Source organism: Populus trichocarpa, chromosome 5, assembly GCF_000002775.5.
Source record: "Populus trichocarpa isolate Nisqually-1 chromosome 5, P.trichocarpa_v4.1, whole genome shotgun sequence".
Classification (NCBI taxonomy): domain Eukaryota; kingdom Viridiplantae; phylum Streptophyta; class Magnoliopsida; order Malpighiales; family Salicaceae; genus Populus; species Populus trichocarpa.
In genome coordinates, this window is record NC_037289.2 from 3372253 (window position 1) to 3392973 (window position 20721).

A 20721-nucleotide genomic window follows, 5' to 3' on the forward strand; every position below is an offset into this window, starting at 1 on the left:
TTAATTTTGATCCTCATTTTTTTTATTGTTTTTTTATCCCTTTATGAAATTGGTTTTTCTTTTCAATTTTACCCTTCAGTCAATTTTTTTTTCATTTTTTATCCTCATTCTTTTAATTGTTATTTATTGTTTTGGATCCTTTTGTATAATTGAAATTTTTTTTTTCAATTTTATCTTTCAACATTTGATTGGTTGGATATTAAGCATTGTGGTTTTTCCAGATATGGTACTTTCGGTCTAATGACTCGGGTCATAGGTTTGAAAAACTAATCCGAGTTGACATTTTTTTATTCATTTTCTTTTTAGCTTTCATCATTCAACATTGTTTTTTTTTAAAAAAAAGAAAAGGCTTTGTGATTTTTTTTTTTTCTATCAAGTTATCCTGATCTAATAATCTAAGTCACGGATTTGACGGGTTAACCTGGGTTGGCTCGACCTTTATTACTTGGGTTACAACTTTGTCATGCTAACTCATGTTAAATTGGGCCGGTGTCTCCATTTTTAACTTAATTTCATCATTCCATATTTAATGAGTTAAGAATTGAGCTATACTGTTTGGTTTTTTTAAAAAAATAAAAATTCCATCTGACATCATTGTCTATTTTTTGTATCATATAATTAAAATAAAATAAACTTATTTGACTCGATCGGGTATATGACCTAAATTTTCTTCATGCTTTAACAATACCTGAACATTATTTTTTACATAAAAAACAGGCATCGCGGCATAGTGTAGGTCCACAACTAGTTGTATCTTATTTTGTTTTAGATAGACAAGAAACAAGATAGAATAACATCCTATACTAGTTTTAATTTGAGAATCAAGATTAGAATCTGAATCATAGTTATTAAATCTGATCCGATCAGATAGATTAACTTAGAATTTGGACGACACAACTCTGACCTAATTTGAGTATAAAAAAAAAAGTTAACTTAAAGTTGATCTAGTCAGTATGGTTGGTTAATCCATGACTTATTTATAAACTTGATTTTAATTTTTTTTAAAAAATTAAATAATATTATTTTAACTTTAAAAAATTAAAATAATAACATTTTAATTGTCTCTTGTTAGCCCATTTAACTCACAAATCAAGCTTAGAACTTTGATCTCGGCCGGATGATGGATCAACTATTTTGATTCTTTTATAGTCAACAATAAAATGAAAAAGAGAGGGATCTGAATCCTATATTTTTGTTCATCAGGTAAGGGTCAATTCTCTCCTAAATTATTATTATTATTATTTGAATGTTGCTAATTGGTCTATGTTCTTGATTATGAAAATCCTGAAATCTCTTCCAGCAGAAATGATTTATGAAAGCCTCGAGCTAATTCAACAGTTTGTTTGCCTTGTAAATTGAGGTTACTCATTATTTATTGTTTTTTTATTTTATTTTAATGGATAAGATTATTTTTTATTTCACATATAATAAGTACATTTGTTTCATCAAAAACCATTAAAACATAATTCTATTTTTATTTGGTAAACTATATATACATATACGTATATATATATTTGTTAAAATATTTTTATTTATTTTGATAAACAAATAAAGGGTTCGAACTGGAATGATTTGTACCTATTACTTTGGAATTATTTAAATAAATAAAAACCATAAATAGTCCACGTTGCCATGAAGTGACCTTAGGGCCCATTACGGAGTAGTTCTTTCGAGATACTTCCATTGTTGTTAACCTTTATGCATGCTAAAAATATAAAAATATTGTGGTAAGAATTTAAAATATTTTTTATTTGAAAATAAATTAAAATAATATTTTTTTATTTTTTAAAAATTATTTTTAATATTAACACATTAAAATAATTTAAAAATACCAAAAAAAATATTAATTTGAAGCAAAGAAAAAAATAAAAAATTTTAAATTTTTTTTAAAATATTTTTAAAACTAAAAAACAAACAGGGATGATCCTGTTTTTTTGGGTCTGATTTATAAGATGATTTGGACATCAGACCATGAGTTATTTTGTCGGATTACCAATTTATTTATTTTTAATTCTTGGGTTTTGATACTACTAGATTTGACGGATTAATTATGTAATGGATTTACATGAAGTCTTTTTAGATTTAATCAAATTAATATTAAATTTGAATTTGATTAAAGTAGGATTTTGAATAAATTTATTAGATTAACTTCAACAATTAAAAAAAAAAAAACTGACCGATCTTCCTCATTGTTTGAGTTTAACCTGGTGATCCAAAAGATCATTGGTTCAGTTAAAAAAGAACAAAAACCATAAATTCTAAAGTAATTTAATGTAAAACACCGGTTATGAGCAATTAACTGAAAATGATGATTTTGTACTTATTAAATAGAAACAAGTTGGTAGAAGGAACGAATAAATGGTACATTAAAGCCTCGGTATACTAATTTAAAATATTTAAAAGAGAGAAGGATACCAGCCTACCTTGTAGCTTACTGGCTTGTGTCTGATGCACAATGCAGAAGGGCAAAGGTTCGAAGGCTAGTTCGGTGGTGCTTGGAGGAGGTGGTGGTGTTGCCATTTGTTGTAGCTGTTGTTGTTGTTGTTATTATTATTATTACATATAAAAAGAGGTATTCTAAAATACCTTTTATTTTTTATTTTTATTACTTTGGAGTAAAATACATGGTGGCAGAAATATGGGTATGGTTTGGTATGGGACCAGCTTAGCCGAAAGAGTATGGGTACTCTTGTTTAGCGGCGGCGGCGGCAGCAGCCTCATCTACTGCTTATTTGAGATATTCACGATCTCTTGACATTGGAGAGTTCGCCATACATGATCTATGCCACTGTAATGATATCCTAGTGCGTATTGATTCTTCTCATATATGTAGTTATGAGTTCTAGGTCCATCGTCCTCCATGCGTGATCCAACTTCTTCTCGCTGATAGAATCGCAGTAGCTGTCCCTCGTTACTTTCTTATTTTTCTTATCTTTTCTGCTTCAATAATGCCGTACAACCTGTATTTCCGAAAAATCAAACGAAATGAAAACAAACATACTCTACATTAGTTTTTCTTTTTAAATTACCCAATCCAACAAGTTTAGAGTTGAAAGCAGGGTTTTAAAACCGGATTTAATAGTTGATCCAGCCCAAGTCATAAATCATAGGTTTTGAATGGGTCAACTCCAACTTTTATATATATATATATATATATATATAAATTAAAATAGTATTATTTTTGTTAAAAAATAAATAATAAAAAAATTACAATTAATATTTTGATTAGACAATCAAATCAAACCAGATTTTTATCTTTTCTTACTATTTTTTTAAATTCTATTTAATTTTAATCTGAATTGACTAGATTTTAGATCAACTAGCTAGCTAGCTAAACCGGATTTCACAACTACCTATTGCAAGTGGTGATGGAATTTTTGATGATTCTCCCATGTTTGTAAGATAAGATTCAAATGTAAATTCTCAAGTACATTTTTTTTTTAATTTACATGGGTATCTGGGTCAGTTTGTGCGCACCTTGACTAATCATACTGGTCTTGAAGTTAACGACCATGTAAGCCTCCAATAACTATCATATTAGCAACCACAAGACTCGAACTTGATACTATATATATATTTTTTTAATTAACGTGGATATCTAGATCAGTTTGTGTACACCTTGACTAATCTTACTGGTCTTGAAGTTAACAACCATGTAAATCTTCAATAATTATTATATTAGTAACAACAAGATTAGAATTTTATTTATTAAGAAAAACAAATTTTTTTAAAATTAACTTACGGAATCAAATATGAAATAGTTTCAAGTCAAAATTAACTGCAAATGTGCATCGCTACTGTTTGGTTCTGCGGTTGAACCTGCGTTTGATCAAATTTTAAATTTTTTTTTTCTAAAATTGAGTGCGGTTTGTACTTTTTGGATCATTTTGATATGCTGATGTCAAAAATAATTTTTAAAAAAATGAAAAAACATCATTAACATGTATTTCGGCACAAAAAGCTATTTGAAAAGCAACCACTACCAGACTGCCAAACACCCTCTCTACAACACACATTCCACAAAACAAAACACACGAGGTCAAAAAGTCCAAAAACCTCCATCCCCACCCCATCTATGATGTGAACCCCTTCTCTACAAACCCAGCAGCCAAAACTCTCCTCAAGACCCAGAAGTCCAAAAAGGAAAAAAAAAAAAAAAAAAACCTTGATCATGGAGATCTCATCAATAACTCTGTCTTTTCCAAAACCCCCACCTTGTCTTCCCTTCTCTTCTTCTCAATCCACCTTCTTTAACACCACTGCTTTCTTCAACAAATCCAGCAAGTCCTATAATTCTCTGGTTCTTGGCAAAACAAGAAGTAGAAGTCAGAGGGCTAAAAAGGGTCTAACTTGCAATGCTTTGTTTGGTCTAGGAGTCCCTGAACTGGTTGTTATTGCTGGAGTGGCTACTTTGCTTTTTGGGCCCAAGCAATTGCCTGAAGTGGGAAGGAGTATTGGCAAGACTGTTAAAAGCTTCCAACAGGTTAGTGGTTCCTTCTGGTACTCTTTGGTTTTCAAGTGATAGAAAGTTTTGAACTTTGTTGTTTGTTATGCTGTTTAGGTATCTGGGTAGTGAAAATGATTGGAAATTTAGTTTAACTTAACCAAGTATTAATTAAGTTTGGGAATTTCATCTTAGATCCAGAATTAAATATGAGGAAAAGAACAGAAAGGGAGATGAAAGATTGTTACTTGTTTCAGTTATGGTTGGTTTTTTTGGGTATTAAGAAAAAAGTGGGACAAAAGTGGTTCAAGGTACATTCTTGCAACATTTGTCTGCTATGTTGGTTTGGTTTCAGTTAAATGGACTCTTGATATCCCAAAATAGATGCATAAGATTGAGTTTAGTCTGTGAAGTTCTAAACTTTGTTCATACATCTTCTCATCAGAACGGTCTGATCAATTGAGCTTCAATATTGGTTCTAGGCTTGTCTTATCGGGGGCTATTTGTATGGCAGTTATTGCTTTCTGGTTGATGTGCATTTCTATAATCATTTTGTACTTGCTTGGATAAGTGGACATGTTAGTTGACTATCTATTTTCTATTACGCAATCCTCTCCTTTTTGGTGACAATACTTGTTGTAGTTTCATCTTGCCGTTAACTTTTAGGATTAGTTAGAAGTTTGGTTTATTGGTAGTCATATTACTCAAGTCCGAAGCCCCCACTGCCCTTCCTCACTTTTACACCACCTGTTTTTGTTCTTTATCAGTTGTTTACTAGTTTCATCTTCCACTGAATTTATATCCTCAGGATGCTTGCATTCACTATCCTTAGGTTGCAATTTGAACTTACTAACTAAAATAAGGGTCAAGGCTTAATTATTGAGACACAGACCATGTAATGTTAACATGTTAACCAAGTTGGCAGGTAAAAGCTATAAAGCCTAATATGTCATTACTGTTGACCTTCTCTGTAATTGCTTTTTGATAGTAAACAGAACATAATAGAAACGAAACCTTAAATTCAGTTTTCTGCTTATAATATCTTTATACAAAACAGTTCTGTCCTATTCCCATTTGGTGGAGCTCGAGCTAGACTTGGCAAAACTTTTTACCTTTTCTAGGTGTCTGAACTTTGAATCCAGTCCTGTGCAAAGAATGGTTCTTGAGCTGGTCTGGTTTTTACAATTTTGATGAAGAAAAAGGGTGTCTGCAGAAAAGCACCCATGGAGATAAAGTTAGGTGAGAATGATGTTTGGCAGGATGTTTTGTTGATGGTACTTTAGGATCTTTCACAGAGGATTTGCAATTGTAATGGTGTTATCTTTCCTCAACAACAAAAAAAAAAAAAAACATTGATTTGTAGCTTTATTCAAAATGGAGAAAAACACTGATCTGGGGTGTGCCCCATCAGTTGCTTTGCAGAACCAAACAGTTCCGAGAACTGTAATTGGGGTAAATGGATTCCCAATTGCCATACCATATGCGGTCTTAAATTGTCTTGTTATGCCTACACAGACTCTCCAATGTGTGTGCACACGCTGATGTGCATGCATCCCTATAGTCTCTCCTTTTAACAGAACACTCGGGTGTCAGTGAAAGATGGACACAGAGAGAATTTACAGCTTGGTTCAGAAAAATAAAAAGAATAGAAGTTACAGCTTTGAGTTGATGTGGTACAAATTAAAGACTGGCATTGATGAAGATAAAGGAACTTATTTTGGGACCCTACCAAATGCTGATAATTTCAGATTCAAGCCACTTTTAGTTTACTCAAGTTTTAAAACAGGAGTAGATCTGATCATTTTAAATGTCGCGTGACCTGTTTTATATCCTTTCAAGGAACATTTTTGCCCTTAACTTGGACTTGATTGAAGAAGTGGCTTGTGGGTTAGGTCCATGCCGACCTTCATGCTTGCTGTTTGCAAGTATTTTTCTGTTTCTCTTTTTCCTAGACTTGTAAATTATATCAGTGGTAACTCTTTGGGGGTTGAGGGGCCTATATTGTGGAAGGAACTTTCCGGTTACAAGAAAAAAGGTTTGTCTGAAATGTATTTTTGGAAGTTCTTCGAAGTTTATTCTTTTCCCAAAGCTTACAGAAATTTATTGCTAGAAAAAACATGCATCAACTTAGTGTTCCTTCCATCAAAATTCTCTTTCACCGGAGAGTTCCTTGTAAATATGCATGGCAGTGTTCTATGCTTTTAAGGCATTTCATAGACAATATCTGTGTCCTTTGTCTCTGCATCATTGACATTAAGGACATTTGACACAGCCTGTGCTCTAAACACACTGCTTTTGGATGGCATCATGCCGTGATGATTCTTGCTCATGTGTTTTTTCTATGTTAGTGGCATATGACTCTTTCAAACCAAAGAACCCGGGCCCCTGTTAACTAGTGGTTTTCTATTTTCAGAAAGCTGTTTCATGCTTTTGTATGTGTGTTTGCTTTAATTCTATCTTGAGGACTAAAACTTCCTGCTTGTGCTCGTCTTTAGATGCTTCTTTGGTTTTCTACAGATGTTTGCAAGTCTCAAATGCATCTTTTTTTCCCCTCGAGTATAAAGGCCACATGCATCATAGAAAAGTAATGAAATTTTGGAGGGTGGTTGTTATTGTTGGAATTGGCTGGTCATGTGACTTGGGGGTATGCAGAATCCCACTTGATATTGAATCAATAAATAGTGCACAGATGGATGATGTAATTTTATGGCAAGATATAGGAGGATATTCTGAAAGAAAGTTCAAGAAATCATCAATCAAGCAGTGGACTTGTAAAATAAGTTTCGGGAAAATTGATGTCAAATTAAATGATAAAAATAAATAGCAAAATGGACTCATTTTAATGTCTACACAAGTTAATGAACTGTAACGGAGTGATCAATTTTATAAGGATCTCTAAGGACCCTCCGGTGAATTTCTGGTAGAGATAAAAATATTTAAAAGATGGGAAAGCAACCTGATGTAAGGGGGTGAAGAAAAAATAACAATAAATTGGGTCTTTCTACTACCTTGACCTAAAGATAATTGCTCTTTGTTGTTGTCTTTTTTAAAGCTTGTTTCTAAACCTATATTTCTATACCCTGAGAAGTGAGAATTGGTCTCGCTTTTCACAATTTCTCTCAAGATTTATTTACATTTCTATTCCTGCCTCGTTCAAGGACTTGTACTCATGTAAATTTGCAGGCAGCAAAAGAATTTGAGTCTGAGCTTAAAAAGGAACCAGATTCCACATCGGATACCCCTGGAGAGCAACCTACAACAATAAGTGAAGAGAAGAAACATGACAGTGAAGTCTCAAGCTCAAAGGAGAGTGTATGAGTTAGTAGAAATATGTAGTTGCTGCTTTTTCTCAATTTTCAGTTATCGTAACTTGGTGTTTAGATCAAATTATTCATATTCTGCAATGTAGATCCCGGATAAGTCATAATTTGGCAGTAGTAAAATTTCCATGATTCTCTAGTCTGTTGTTCATGATGCCTGATAAAGAAGTTGACAAACTAGGTTAGCTGGCTTACAACCTTGGCAGGAAATGTAACATTTTTTGCAAATGAATTCTCAATCATGTCTTTGAGGACTAAATTGAGCCAGGGCTGTCTGGAATTTGTGAAATCATCGGCCGGACTGCATAATCACTTGAAAGATGAAAATGAAATGTAGGTATTAGCTGTGCTATGGACCTGCAGACAATTTTCCAGATTTAAGAGTAGCACAAGAGAGATGGAGATGGAAATAATAGAAATAGAAGGGACATGATTTTTTGTATTTTCTATTTTGAATATATATATTTCAAAATTGTTTTAGAAACTGATTTATTTTATATTTATTTTTGTCCCTCTAACTAAATATGGATAGTTTTCTTTTTCTGATATAATTCCAGAATTAGAATTCGGTCTCAAATTTATTCACATCAAAATTGGCAACAACCAGAGCCTTTCCTTTTCCTTTCCCTTCATTGTCATTGATTTCGTGCGGGCTTGGTAATCAAAGCTGGAGCCTATTCAAATTAAAACAGGCCAAAACATGCGTTGTTGTTCTTTCTTGGTGATCCTTTAACAATGGTTTCGTGCCCACAGGATATTGTTTTAAGTGATAGCTGACATTCCAATGATAAGCCTACCAGAAATGAGAAAATGTAAAACATTTCTCAGTTAAGTTAATAAAAGCCTAAACACATCAAGACATGTTAAAAACACATCAAGACATGTTAAAAACCCAACTACCTTGATGACCGAAAGACTTAATTTTCTACTGGATTACAGATGATGTCCATATATATATATATATATATATATATATATATATATATATATATATATATAAAGTTCGAAGTACAAAAGAATCAGCAAAGTCTGATGGGAAAAGTTGGTGAGACAGAAAGTTTCTATTATCATCATCATAGTGCTATCATTAAAGAAATGAAGATATCAAATTTGTGACATTACCACCATTATTGTCACAGCTTGTGTGGGTGGATAGATTGAAGAAGGATAGAATAACGCAACCAACACTAAGAGAGGGTGGATTATTACATGAGGTCGCCCCGTTACTTTATTATTCAGAATTACTGTAAACAATCAAGCAACTTTTGATTTTTTAAACCTATATCATGAACTTAGGAGTTAGTAGATTTAAATTTTAGATTAACACATAAACCACAGTCGCTGGGGAAGGCTGACATAATGCAAACTCCATAACACCTGCTAAAAGGATCCAACTTTTAGAGGGTAGTAGACACCGGACAAGCTCTTCCAAGAAACTTTAATTGTTTTTTTATTTATAGTTGAAAAATTCAAACGAGTCAATACTAACATCACATACAAGAAGACATTACAATATGATCATCTAGTCATTAGTTGCCAGTCATTTGTCGATCATCTTCCTTTATAGTATGTATAACTTTGATGTCATTTACATGTGGATGCCATGCTTCATTTTTCTTTTGTTCTCTCACTGTTCATATTACTGCATATTTCTTTATGATATTCATTAATCATATGCAAAATTTTCTTATAGTTCTATGGATCCTTGTAACCGCAGCCATCAAAATAATATCAAGAAACCTTTTGTAGCAATACAAATCACTTCCTCCCTCCAAGAGAGAGACCTGCAAAATCATGAAAGGTGTTAAAGAGACCAAACATAATAAGCATAGAAACTGATGAATCATTAGGAAAATTATTGTGGGTTTATTGATGGTGTGATTCTGAGCGGGTAGGGCCAGGTAGTGAACAGCATTAGCTAGGGTGGACAGTGCAGAAGGCAGACATAAAATAATCAAACTTTCTCATTCCCTCGAAGTCTCAACCTTTTAAAGGCAGGCCACACACAGCACTAACCACAAGTCAGACCCCATAAGCGAACGAAAACCAACAAGAAAAAAGGAAAAGAAAACACTGCATATTCTTCTTAGCTTCTCTCCATCTCTTTTACTGAACAAAATATATATCAAAATATAGTAGAAGTACTAACAGCCATGCCCATTAATCCCATCTTTGGAATCCACAACTCACTTTCCGGGCTATTGGGCTCCGGATCTGCCACCCAATTCACCAACACAACACTCTCTTTTTCTTGGATTTCCCATTAAAATCCCCCATATATTCCCTTTCGTTGTCTCTCTATACATATTACTTTCTCTCTTCCTCAAAGAAACAAAAAACGAAGCATAACAAGTCTTCTTGCTGAGTTTTATTACTGCTGCTGCTTATACTAAGCTAAACAAAGTCTTCTTATAGCAGTAGTATTTTGTGTCATATATTTGCATGCATGGCAGGAAATCCCCCACCTGAAGGGTTAGGAGATGATTTCTTTGAGCAGATCTTGGCAGGGCAGCCACCTGGTTATGGTGGTGAGGCTGTGGGGTCCACCAGCCTGCCCATGATGGGGTTGCAGTTAGGGTCTAGTGCTGCTAATGTTGGATTAACGAGGAGTAGTGCTAATAATAATATGGGAATGATGCCTTTAGGGTTAAACTTGGAGCATCATGGGTTTTTAAGGCAACAACAAGATGATGGCAGTAGTTCTTTAGATACCAACAACAGCAATAATATCAATAATGCTTCTCCTTTTTCTATCACTTCTGCTGGATTCTTGGTAAGTTCTATCCTTTCTTTCCTTCTCTAGTTGCTTTTATTCTGTTTCTTTGTTTATAAACTGTTGTTTATGTTGACTTATAATCTAGTTTGTTTTTTTCTGTGTCTAGCTTGGTGGTTTTCTAAGTGGATTTGTCTGTTTGTTTGTTAGTACTTTTGAGTTGGTTTTAGTGTCTGTATTTTTGCATTTGTGCTGTCAATTTTCTGGATTTTGCTATGGTAAAGATTGTAGTATACATAGGGGGTGTCAGCTTTGGATTCCTTCGAGTGAAGAACATGATAATACTAACATGTTATTTTGCTTTCCAATTCAAGAAACATCTTGATTTACTGCTAAGCTAGCTTGGAAAAACACTGATATGGCTTGCTATATTTTTCTCATGAGCTAAAATTTAGATATATTACCAACCCATTAAAGTCTGAAAAGAGAAAAATGGAGACTTAATTTGAGAGGTATTTGCTTATGGTAAATTTGGTCCAAATGGTTGATTTATTATAACTTGGTAATTGTGGTAGCAGGGGAGAGATTCTGTACACATGACTAGCTTGTTCCCAACGTTTGGACAATTGCAGATTCATTCATCAATCCGGTCTGCACCACCACCACTTGGACCACCTCAGATTCACCAGGTAAAAAAAAAAAAATTGTTTGGACTAAGATATCCTTGCTATATGGTCACCTTCATCTGAACATCTTCTGTTATTCCACTATGTAATATCTGGACAAATCTCGTAATGAACTACCTTCTTGTTCTCCTTTTATTTAAATTTGGGACTGATATATGCCCTTTCTAATTGGGTTGATGGTGTATGTTTGTTGGTTAAATTCATGGTTCCTGAAGATTGAAGAATATTCAATACTGAGGGGGGCTTCATTTAATTTTGTTCGACAATATCATTAGGTTGTGTGTGTTTTCTGTAGTGTTTAAAATGTTATGCCTTTTAGGAGAAAGTGTCACTGCACTGAATGGTCATTGGCACAACCGTACCTAGTTGTTTCTTCCAGCATTTGTAGTGGTAGTCTTTGTCAAGCTTCAGTGGAAGCATGAGTGTCAGCATGCGCATGTATAATTGAAATACTCCTTGAATAACATGTGAGCGTGTTCTCTCTTTTCTAGTTGAGTCCTACCAATAAAAAGAAGAGTACTGCCTCTTAGGAATTGATCTGGCCACTTGTCAAATGTTTATTTTTCTCAAATTTGCAGGTTTTTGGCATGATTTCCTGGGTGTAAAAATAAAAATTAATTGAATTTCTTATTTGACTTTGAAGTTATAACCTTTGACAATGTTGTCAGCCTTGGTTGAATGTATTTAATAATTTGTGCAAGAACAAGCCTAGATAAGTGTTGCGCAACCATGAATGGGCGGCTAATTAAAATGATTCAATTTGATGTTCTGACTCTTCCACAACGTGTAGAATCCGTCATCACCAGTAAATCTTAAAACTTTTCTTAGTTTTTTGCTTGTGGGGTTACAATTTCTCGTTGGCAATAATTCTTAGGTTGAACTCTATCAGATGACCGTGCACTTGGCTTGTTCTTATCTGTTCTGATTCCACCTGAAATTCCCAAGATCTTGAAAAGAATTAGTTTGAGAGGCCTTGAATGTTCAAGCAATGAGACATGTATTAAAACTAATCAAACTCCAGAAAGATACATCACATTGTGAATTAGTGCTTGTATATGTCACTTGCAAAGGCAGTCCATGTTGACAGATTGATAGTGCTTTCGCCAACCTTCTCCTTTTATGATTACTATATGGATAAACTTTTCCTTCTAAAAAACTCCTCATCATTGCATTGTATCCTAACATTTACCTCATCATTGCGTTGTATCTTAACAATATTTACCATCTTCTTTTTTAAATATCTTGCACAGTTTAATAGCCAGCCAACATCAGGAGCAGTTTCAGCTGTACCACAACCACCTGGCATTCGACCAAGGGTGCGAGCAAGACGGGGCCAAGCTACAGATCCGCACAGTATTGCTGAGAGGGTAAACTTGATTTCTTTTTCTTTGATATTTCTGTTGTGGAATCTGTATATGAATATCCATGCAATTTTTGAGAAAATCTCTCCATGTTGAAGCTGCATAATAAGCAATTCATTATGCTTAAAATTCTTTTTCAACATTTCTCTATAGCTGTTTCTACTTTGGTATTGGATTTTTAACCAGCCTTTGATCATTTGTCTTCTGGATGCAGTTGCGAAGAGTAAGAATCACGGAGAGGGTGAAGGCGTTGCAGGAATTGGTTCCCACTTGCAACAAGGTTTGCGTATACTCGGTGCATTTACTTTACAGTCAACTGAATTTCTTCTTGTTCCTCTCCATAAGGTTTCTGACAATCTACTTAGTCTAGGTACATGTATGTATAATATTAATGACGTGATTATTCAATATCTAGAATTCTCCATAGTCTAATATAAATATATGTTATGAAAATATTGTAATCTAAGTCCAAGACCACGTCCTCGCATAAAAGTAATATGATATGAAAGAGGGTACTTGTCTTCCACCATACTTCTCTTCCTACTTTTCTCTCTTAATCTTTAGCGAAGCTAGTTCGATCTAGTGGGGGTGTTTTAAAGGATTAGAGCATGTGTGTAGAAGGGAGAAATCCCTAGAGTGAGACGAATGCTGGTTCTGCATGTATAGATTGTCAAATCCTCTGATTCTTATCTCATAAAATTAATAGTTTGGGTTGTAATATAGACAACATCAAGGAGTTGATTTCTCTCAAACCATAAGATTGATTTTACCTCGGAAAATACTTTTGCAGTTCCAAATTTTTTATACGCTAACATATTCCAAATTCCATGCAGACAGATAGGGCAGCCATGCTGGATGAAATTGTGGATTATGTGAAGTTTCTTAGACTCCAAGTCAAGGTATTGAAATTTAAAGCTGCCATTGCTATTCAAACTGATTTATGATCTAGAGGAGATTGATATATATTATTCAAATTTATCTCTCTGATATGTATTGTTAAAGCATTAACAGACCGGCCCGATCAGCTTGCTATCTAAAAGGCAATCTGGTTCCAACAAGTCTATAAATATTCTTCTCATCAGGAGATCTTCATCATGGTAGGGCCCTAACATTTTGACTATCCTAGACATAATTGGAGACCTTTAAACGGATTAGTTAAGATGTCAAGCCTGAAGTGGATCTGTCCTGCGTCGGAAACTGCACTCTGGAAATCAAGTCATTATTGAATATAGAATATAGAAACTAGAAAGGGACATGAACTGTGACCCTGGTAACCTCCATTATAATACTTTGGTTTCATTTGTACATTCAATCAGGTTTTGAGTATGAGCAGACTCGGTGCGGCGGGCGCTGTGGCTCAGCTTGTAGCTGATGTACCACTATCATCAGTTCAGGTAGTAGAGTTTGAAAAAATGTTGACACTTCTTAATTTTCCTAAGTGTTTTTTTTTTTTTTTTATCGTGTATTTATTAAGTTATGGTTTTGATGTGATTAAGGGAGAAGGCATTGAAGGAGGGGCCAATCAGCAAGCTTGGGAGAATTGGTCAAACGATGGCACTGAACAGGAAGTAGCTAAGTTGATGGAAGAAGATGTTGGAGCTGCCATGCAGCTCCTTCAGTCCAAGGCACTCTGCATCATGCCTGTATCACTTGCTTCAGCAATCTTCCGAGCACGCCCACCGAATGCTCCAACACTGGTCAAGCCCGAATCGAACCCCCCCTCATAAACCTAAGCAAGAACGTGCAAGCTTTGCATACACATCGATCATTCCAGGGGGCATCTGGTTCCCAAATTAAAAACTGCTCTAGTCCCATTTCTACATCGACACTCGATTCAGGTTTCAACCTCCACTACTAGTCGACCTTACCGAGAAACAAAAAATAATCAAGTCAGGGAAACTGTTCTTCTCTTTTCCTTTCTCGTCAAACGAGCTAGTCATTTCCATGCCAAGGAAGATAAATCACGGGCACTTGATGTTATACAGCAATGGTCAAGTCAAGGCAAGAAATTTCTGAAGCTCTCTATAAATGTGACCCTATTCTAAATATTTGAGGTGGTGGGGTACTTAGTGGAAAATGACCAGAATATTAGTGGCAAGAACTCTCTTTTCTTCTCCCTTTGCATAGTGGGAATGTAGGGCCTTTCCAAAAGGGATTGATGGGTATGTGTATCATGTATTCGAAGAAATTTGTATTCAAGTTGAAATAGATGTTAGGATGTTGTCTTCTAAAGTTATGTAAGAAGCTTCTTGTTTGACAAAAACAATTGCCGTACTTGGATTGTTTATAGAGTGATTTTGTTTCTTCTGAAAAAGCAAATGGTGCCCTTTTTGCAATTTCTTTTCCTGCTTGAATGATCATTGAAGGATGAGCTATATATGGGGGGCGCCCCATTGGGGTGATGTGTATCTAAAACATTACTACGTACAGCATGATCTCATATATATATATATATATTAAAATTGAAAAGAAAAAGAAAATTCAATGAGGGAATTTTGTGGGGCAACTCATAGAGCTTGTACCACTGATCAGATGCAAGCCCTCCAGCATGGTCTCATAGCCTGGCCACCCTGGATCTGTTGTTCTCTAATGGAATCCTCACTGCTGGCTTGCACAGATGTTGCATCGACCGATGTTGCTCGAGTCCTTGGAAAGTACGGAAAATAAATAGCACCAATCGAATAATAGGCTTATAGGCCATTAGCCAAAGCAATCAAAGAAAGCAAGGCCATAATAAATCATGCTAGGGCTTGCTTCCCTGTTGTTAAAATGTAGTTATTATACTCGGTTTGGTGTTTAATTCAGATTAAGATTTACCCTCAGGGTCAAAAAATTAGGACTGTTGTATGTTTGTATTTTCATTTATTTGAATACAGTCAAAAGATGTTTTTACCCTTAAAAAAGACAAAAAAAATAAGGCATGAGTTCAAAGGGTATTTTGGTCCTTCCACCTAGGTTTTTTTTTGTAATTTCTAGAGGTATGACGAGGGTTTTAGTATTTTTAATTTGAATAATTATTTTTTTATTCCAAAAAGCTGCTGGCGTGTGCTTATTACGCTCTAATTTATTGGTGGTGTCTGTGCTCTTTGGATGACGTGTTTGATGACACCTGATGACCAAACCTGCACTTTCATCGTGTCTTTGAAAGCATCACTATGTCCTTTTCTTGTTGGTGTGGCACATGTCCTCTTTTTTTTTCTTTTTTTTTCTTCAGAAAAAGTACACCTTTATCCTTTTTTGTGTTTTGATTTCAACTCTTATGTTTTTTGTTTTTTATTTTTACCCTTGGCTCTTTCATAATTTATTTTTATGTTTTCAATTTAGCTCTTAAATTACAATTTATCAAGTATTAATTTTTACAATTTGATTCTTATTTTTTTTATTTCTGATTTTTTTTCCTTGTCTCTTTTGTTAAAATTTTATTGGTTTTCAATTTTATCCTTCAATCAAAGTTTATTTTGTTTTATTTTAAAAAAATTTTATCCCTCATTCTTTTGATTTATTTTTTCTTTGCTAAAGTTTTTCTTTTCTTAATTTAACCCTTAATTAAATTTTTGTATGCCCTCTAATTTATTTTTTATTTCATTTTTCACCCTCATTCTTTTAATTATAAATTTTTATTTTGGATCCTTTTGTGTGATTGATTTTTTTCTCGGTTTTATCCTTTTGCATTTAATTTATTAGGGAATGAGCTTCGTAGTTTTTCTATTTGTGTTACTTTCGATCTAATGACACAGATTACAAATTTGAAAGTTAATACGGTTCGGCATCTGTTTTTTTTCAATTTCTTTTCTATTATTTTATCTCGGTCTCATGATTTAGGCCATGGGTTTTGAAGACCATTTTTTAATAGAGTTTTTTTTAAATCTGTTTTGTTTGTATTTAATTTTTGAAGATTGTTTTTGTTTTATACAATATACAATGACTTTTATTTTTTAAAAAAAAATATTTTTTGAAATGATATTTCTAACGTGTTCAGCCTTGCATAATATTTTTTTTTCTTTTGTTTTATTCAATCAATTTCATGTGTGTTTTTATTTTTATTATCTTTTATTGATTTTAATAAAAAAATTCAGTAAACATAATAAATAAATATATTATTTTATAAAATTAAATATCTTAATTTATATTTATTTTTTATTTTACGAGAGTAATACAAGAATTGCCTTTGTTCATTCTTGTATCACTCTTTGGATTTGAAAGGATCCCATCAGAGACTAGACTATTTCTGCCATTAAGAAGTGTACGACTCCTTTTTTTTTCTCAGCTTCTTGATTGTTAACAAAGGTCTGCAACGTTACCATGATTAAATCGAGTCGTGCATTGAGCTGGTCATTATTTTTATTTTTGCTTTTCCCATTGCTTTTGATTCCTTATTTCCAGTTGCATGAATTTCTCATGTCTATTATGCAATTCTTCATATATCTCCTCATGTATTCATTGCATTTGCTCCTCCAATTTCTTTTCTAGTTCTTCCAAGGCCCTGGGTTTATTTGTTTTCTACCATGGTTAATGATTATGTGTTTAACAAAGATTGATGGTGGATCTTCGATGGCTCCGATAACAATTTTGTTATGAACCTTGCATAACAACAAGGATTTGAGAAGAAAAGAAAGTTTAGAGAAGAGAAGAGAATCGAGAGACAATTAGAAGAATAATAAGGAGAAAGAGTAATGCAGAACTTTACATGAATGTCAACTGATACTGCTTGACTCTGCTAACTGCTACTAGAGTTACTGAAGCTACCTGTCATCATGGATATTGTAACAATTTTCCTTTTGGAAAGACTATTTTTTCTTTCGATGAGAAACCATTTTCATGGAAATTACTTCTTTAAAATTTACCAAACATGAAAAAATTAAGAAGGCGGTTTTCAGAAAAATATTTTCTTGAAAATAAAAAATGCCCTAAGAAAAGGAAACCAATTTGGCTCAGAACTCCATGTCCTTTATATATGGGCCAGGACCTTCCTCATCCAGGATTTCCACAGTCCTGGTTTCATCGGTATGAGCAGTGGGTTGTTTTATTTAGTTTAAAATTTCTGCCAAAAATTGGTGTTGGAGACATGGGTTTTACATCTTCGGTTCAAATCTAAGAGGAGACCATCATAAAGAAATTGTTTTCCCTAAATGCTTTGGACGCATTACTCATACACTGGAGATTTAATCACAATTCATAAAAGCTGGCACAAAATAGTCTTGTTATGGAAACAGAAAAAAAAAAAGATTTTTTTATAGAAAGTTTTAAGAAAATAATAACTCTAAACATTAATAAAATATGAAAAGAAAAAACTTAAGAACGCACATAAATCGTTGGATTAATGAAACCTGAGTGTATTTACATTTTACACTAATAGAGCTGTCATAAACCCTTCAAAGGTTGGGACCTTTTCTAGTAATACTGTTAGACAGATAACTGTCTGAAAGATCCATGCCATTCTCTGACAAACAGTCCAGTGATTGTTTGCACTCAACAATGTTTGAGTAACAAACAACAACATTGTTAGTTGGGTTTAGCATATCACTTGTCAGCATCATCTGCTACAAATTTGCCATCTATCTATGTACCGTTATGGGAGAGGTGTCCGTTTCCTTAGTTGTACTGCAAGCAAGAGGACTAACAACACCAAATGGGATCCTACACTATCACTTGACCTTAATCACCCATCTCTTGTTCTTCTTGAAAAATGCAAAACCAGAGATCATTTCAAGCAGATTTTGTGTCGGATTATGAGAAGCAGTAAACTCATTGGCAAAACATTTCCAATGAGTAGATTCATTTACTTCTCAGCTGTTTCACACCCTGATAACCTAGACTTGGCAATTACTCTTTTTAATCACTTCACTCCTAACCCAAATCTTTTTATTTACAATACATTGATTTCTGCTTTTTCTTCATTGAAAAAGATTGAATCTTTTTATCTGTACAATGTTTTGTTGAGTTCTGGTGAGTGCCCAGATAAGCAGACACTGCTTTATTTGCTTCAAGCTGTCAACTTTATATCACAAGTGAAGCAAATCCATTGCCAGGCCATTGTTACAGGGTTGTTCTCATTTGGGTATTTGCAGAATACCCTTATTAAAGTGTACTTAGAGAATGGACTAGTGAGGCTTGCACATCAGGTATTTGAAAAGATGCCTAGTCCAGATATTGTTTCTTTTAATGTTATGATTGTTGGTTATGCTAAGAAAGGGTTTGGTTTGGAAGCAATGAGATTGTTTCATGAAATGGTGGGTTTGGGCCTTGAACCTGATGAGTTTACTATTTTGGGTTTGCTTGTTTCTTGTGGGCAATTAGGAAATGTAAAGTTTGGGAAGGCCGTTCATGGGTGGATGGAGAGGAGGAAACCTACTATATCGTCGAATTTGATCTTGGGTAATGCTCTTTTGGATATGTATGTCAAGTGCCAAAAGGTTGAGCTTGCTTTGAGGACTTTTGGTGCGTTGAAGGAGAAGGATATTGTTTCCTGGAACATGATAGTTGCAGGGTGTGCTAAGGTGGGTGAATTTGAGCAGGCACGATTATTTTTTTATCAAATGCCTTGTAGGGATATTGTTTCTTGGAATTCTTTGGTTACTGGATATGCCTGTAGGGGTGATTTTGCAAGTGTGAAGGAGTTAATCGTAGACATGGTGATGGAGAAAGTTATACCTGACACTGTCACAATGATTAGCTTAGTCTCTGCCGCCACAGAATCAGGAGCTCTGGACCAAGGGAGGTGGGCACATGGGTGGGTAATTAGAATGCAAATCAAGTTAGACGCTTTCTTGGGTTCAGCATTGATTGACATGTATTGCAAGTGTGGAAGTATTGAGAGGGCTTCAAGGGTCTTCAAGGAAATCAATAAAAAGGATGTCACTGTATGGACAACAATGATAACAGGATTAGCTTTCCATGGTTATGGAAGCAAAGCATTGGAACTGTTTTCTGAGATGCAGGAAGATGTAAGTCCAGACGATGTGACTTTTGTTTCTGTTCTTTCAGCTTGTAGCCACAGTGGACTTGTAGATCAAGGGATTAAAGTATTTAGTTCTATGACAGACTATGGCATTGAACCAGGAGTGGAGCACTATGGATGTCTGGTGGATCTTCTAGCACGATCAGGGAGGTTGTCTGAGGCAAAAGATATCATTGATCAGATGCCCATGAAACCAAGTCGATCAATCTGGGGGGCAATGCTAAATGCTTGCCAAGCTCAAGGAGATGTGGAATTGGCAGAAATAGCTTCCAGGGAGCTGCTAAATTTGGACCCCGAGGAAGAAGGTGGATACACCTTGCTGTCTAACATTTATGCTGCTAGTGGAAGATGGAGCTACTCTAAAAAAATTAGGGAGACCATGGAAAGTAGAGGAGTGAAGAAGACTGCTGGATGCAGCAGTGTGGTTGTGGATGGAGTCGTCCACAACTTTATTTCTGCAGACAAGTGCCATCCAGGATGGGTGGACATCAGCTCGATTTTGAACTGTCTGAAAAATGAAATGAAGCCAGGGGCAGATTTAGGTTTATGAGCAGGGAAATTAGGTTTCCAATCTGGAAGATAGGAGTTAGATCCATCCGTTACTTGAATACAAAGAATATTGTTGCATAAGAGCTTTTCAGAATTAGCCAAGTCCGTGACCAGATGAAAATGAGGCATCCATTTTAAGCAGCTAGGTGAATCTAGATGGATGAAAATGAAAAATAGCAGTCATGCTCGGATTAAAGAGCTGCTTCTTCTAATTGAGATGGATCGTTATTTTTTTAATCGATACTATTCCTCACAAAAGCTTTGATAGTTTGAACCATATGGAAGTGATGATCCAATGCGGACACCATTGCAATTCCTTGAACGTAAAATGGACATGAAGGTTCCCTTACATTATATGAGTTCACAGCATGGTTTCTTAAATGAATTCTCATTATACATTCATGCAGCTAATGAGGAACTTCCCAGCATGGCTGCTGCAGCTTCCTGAATCCTGGGAGACATATGATTTGAATGAAAGTGCCTTTTTATGATACAAGGAAGACAGCGCAACGAGTTTATGTCAATACATGAATGATCAGCTGGAGTACATTAGTAAAAATCACCAACTCTGGTTGGAGTAATGGGACATGAGGGGGGGGAGGTAAAGGTAATAAAAAAGCAATCCAAGCTCCTGATCTGAGCTTGGAAGGACGTTGGAGAAGAAAGAACTGTCTTGAAAGAATTGGATAC

General features: G+C 34.6%; 3 protein-coding genes across 4 annotated transcripts; all 3 read left to right on the forward strand.

Annotated features, from left to right (window-relative positions):
- The first annotated feature begins 4029 nt into the window (after positions 1-4029).
- On the forward strand, positions 4030-7903 carry LOC18098968 (sec-independent protein translocase protein TATA, chloroplastic). The gene is made up of 2 exons (XM_024600446.2): positions 4030-4483; positions 7628-7903. The coding sequence occupies exons 1-2, from the start codon at positions 4172-4174 to the stop codon at positions 7760-7762; spliced, it is 447 nt and encodes a 148-aa protein (XP_024456214.1). The 5' UTR covers positions 4030-4171; the 3' UTR covers positions 7763-7903.
- A 1721-nt stretch (positions 7904-9624) lies between these two features.
- Positions 9625-14843, forward strand: LOC7492138 (transcription factor UNE12). Of its 2 annotated transcripts, none has more exons than XM_024600461.2 (7): positions 9625-10537; positions 11053-11166; positions 12414-12530; positions 12739-12804; positions 13358-13423; positions 13841-13918; positions 14021-14843. In XM_024600461.2, the coding sequence occupies exons 1-7, from the start codon at positions 10211-10213 to the stop codon at positions 14249-14251; spliced, it is 999 nt and encodes a 332-aa protein (XP_024456229.1). In that variant the 5' UTR covers positions 9625-10210; the 3' UTR covers positions 14252-14843. The 2 variants fall into 2 exon arrangements, with proteins under 2 accessions (XP_024456229.1, XP_002306441.3); XM_002306405.4 differs by having other exon boundaries at positions 9636-10537; positions 11056-11166.
- Positions 14844-17873: 3030 nt separating this feature from the next.
- Positions 17874-20380, forward strand: LOC18098969 (pentatricopeptide repeat-containing protein At3g04750, mitochondrial). The gene has a single exon (XM_006382732.3). It carries the CDS (start codon positions 18086-18088, stop codon positions 20030-20032), a length of 1947 nt encoding a protein of 648 aa, XP_006382794.3. The 5' UTR covers positions 17874-18085; the 3' UTR covers positions 20033-20380.
- Positions 20381-20721: the final 341 nt, after the last annotated feature.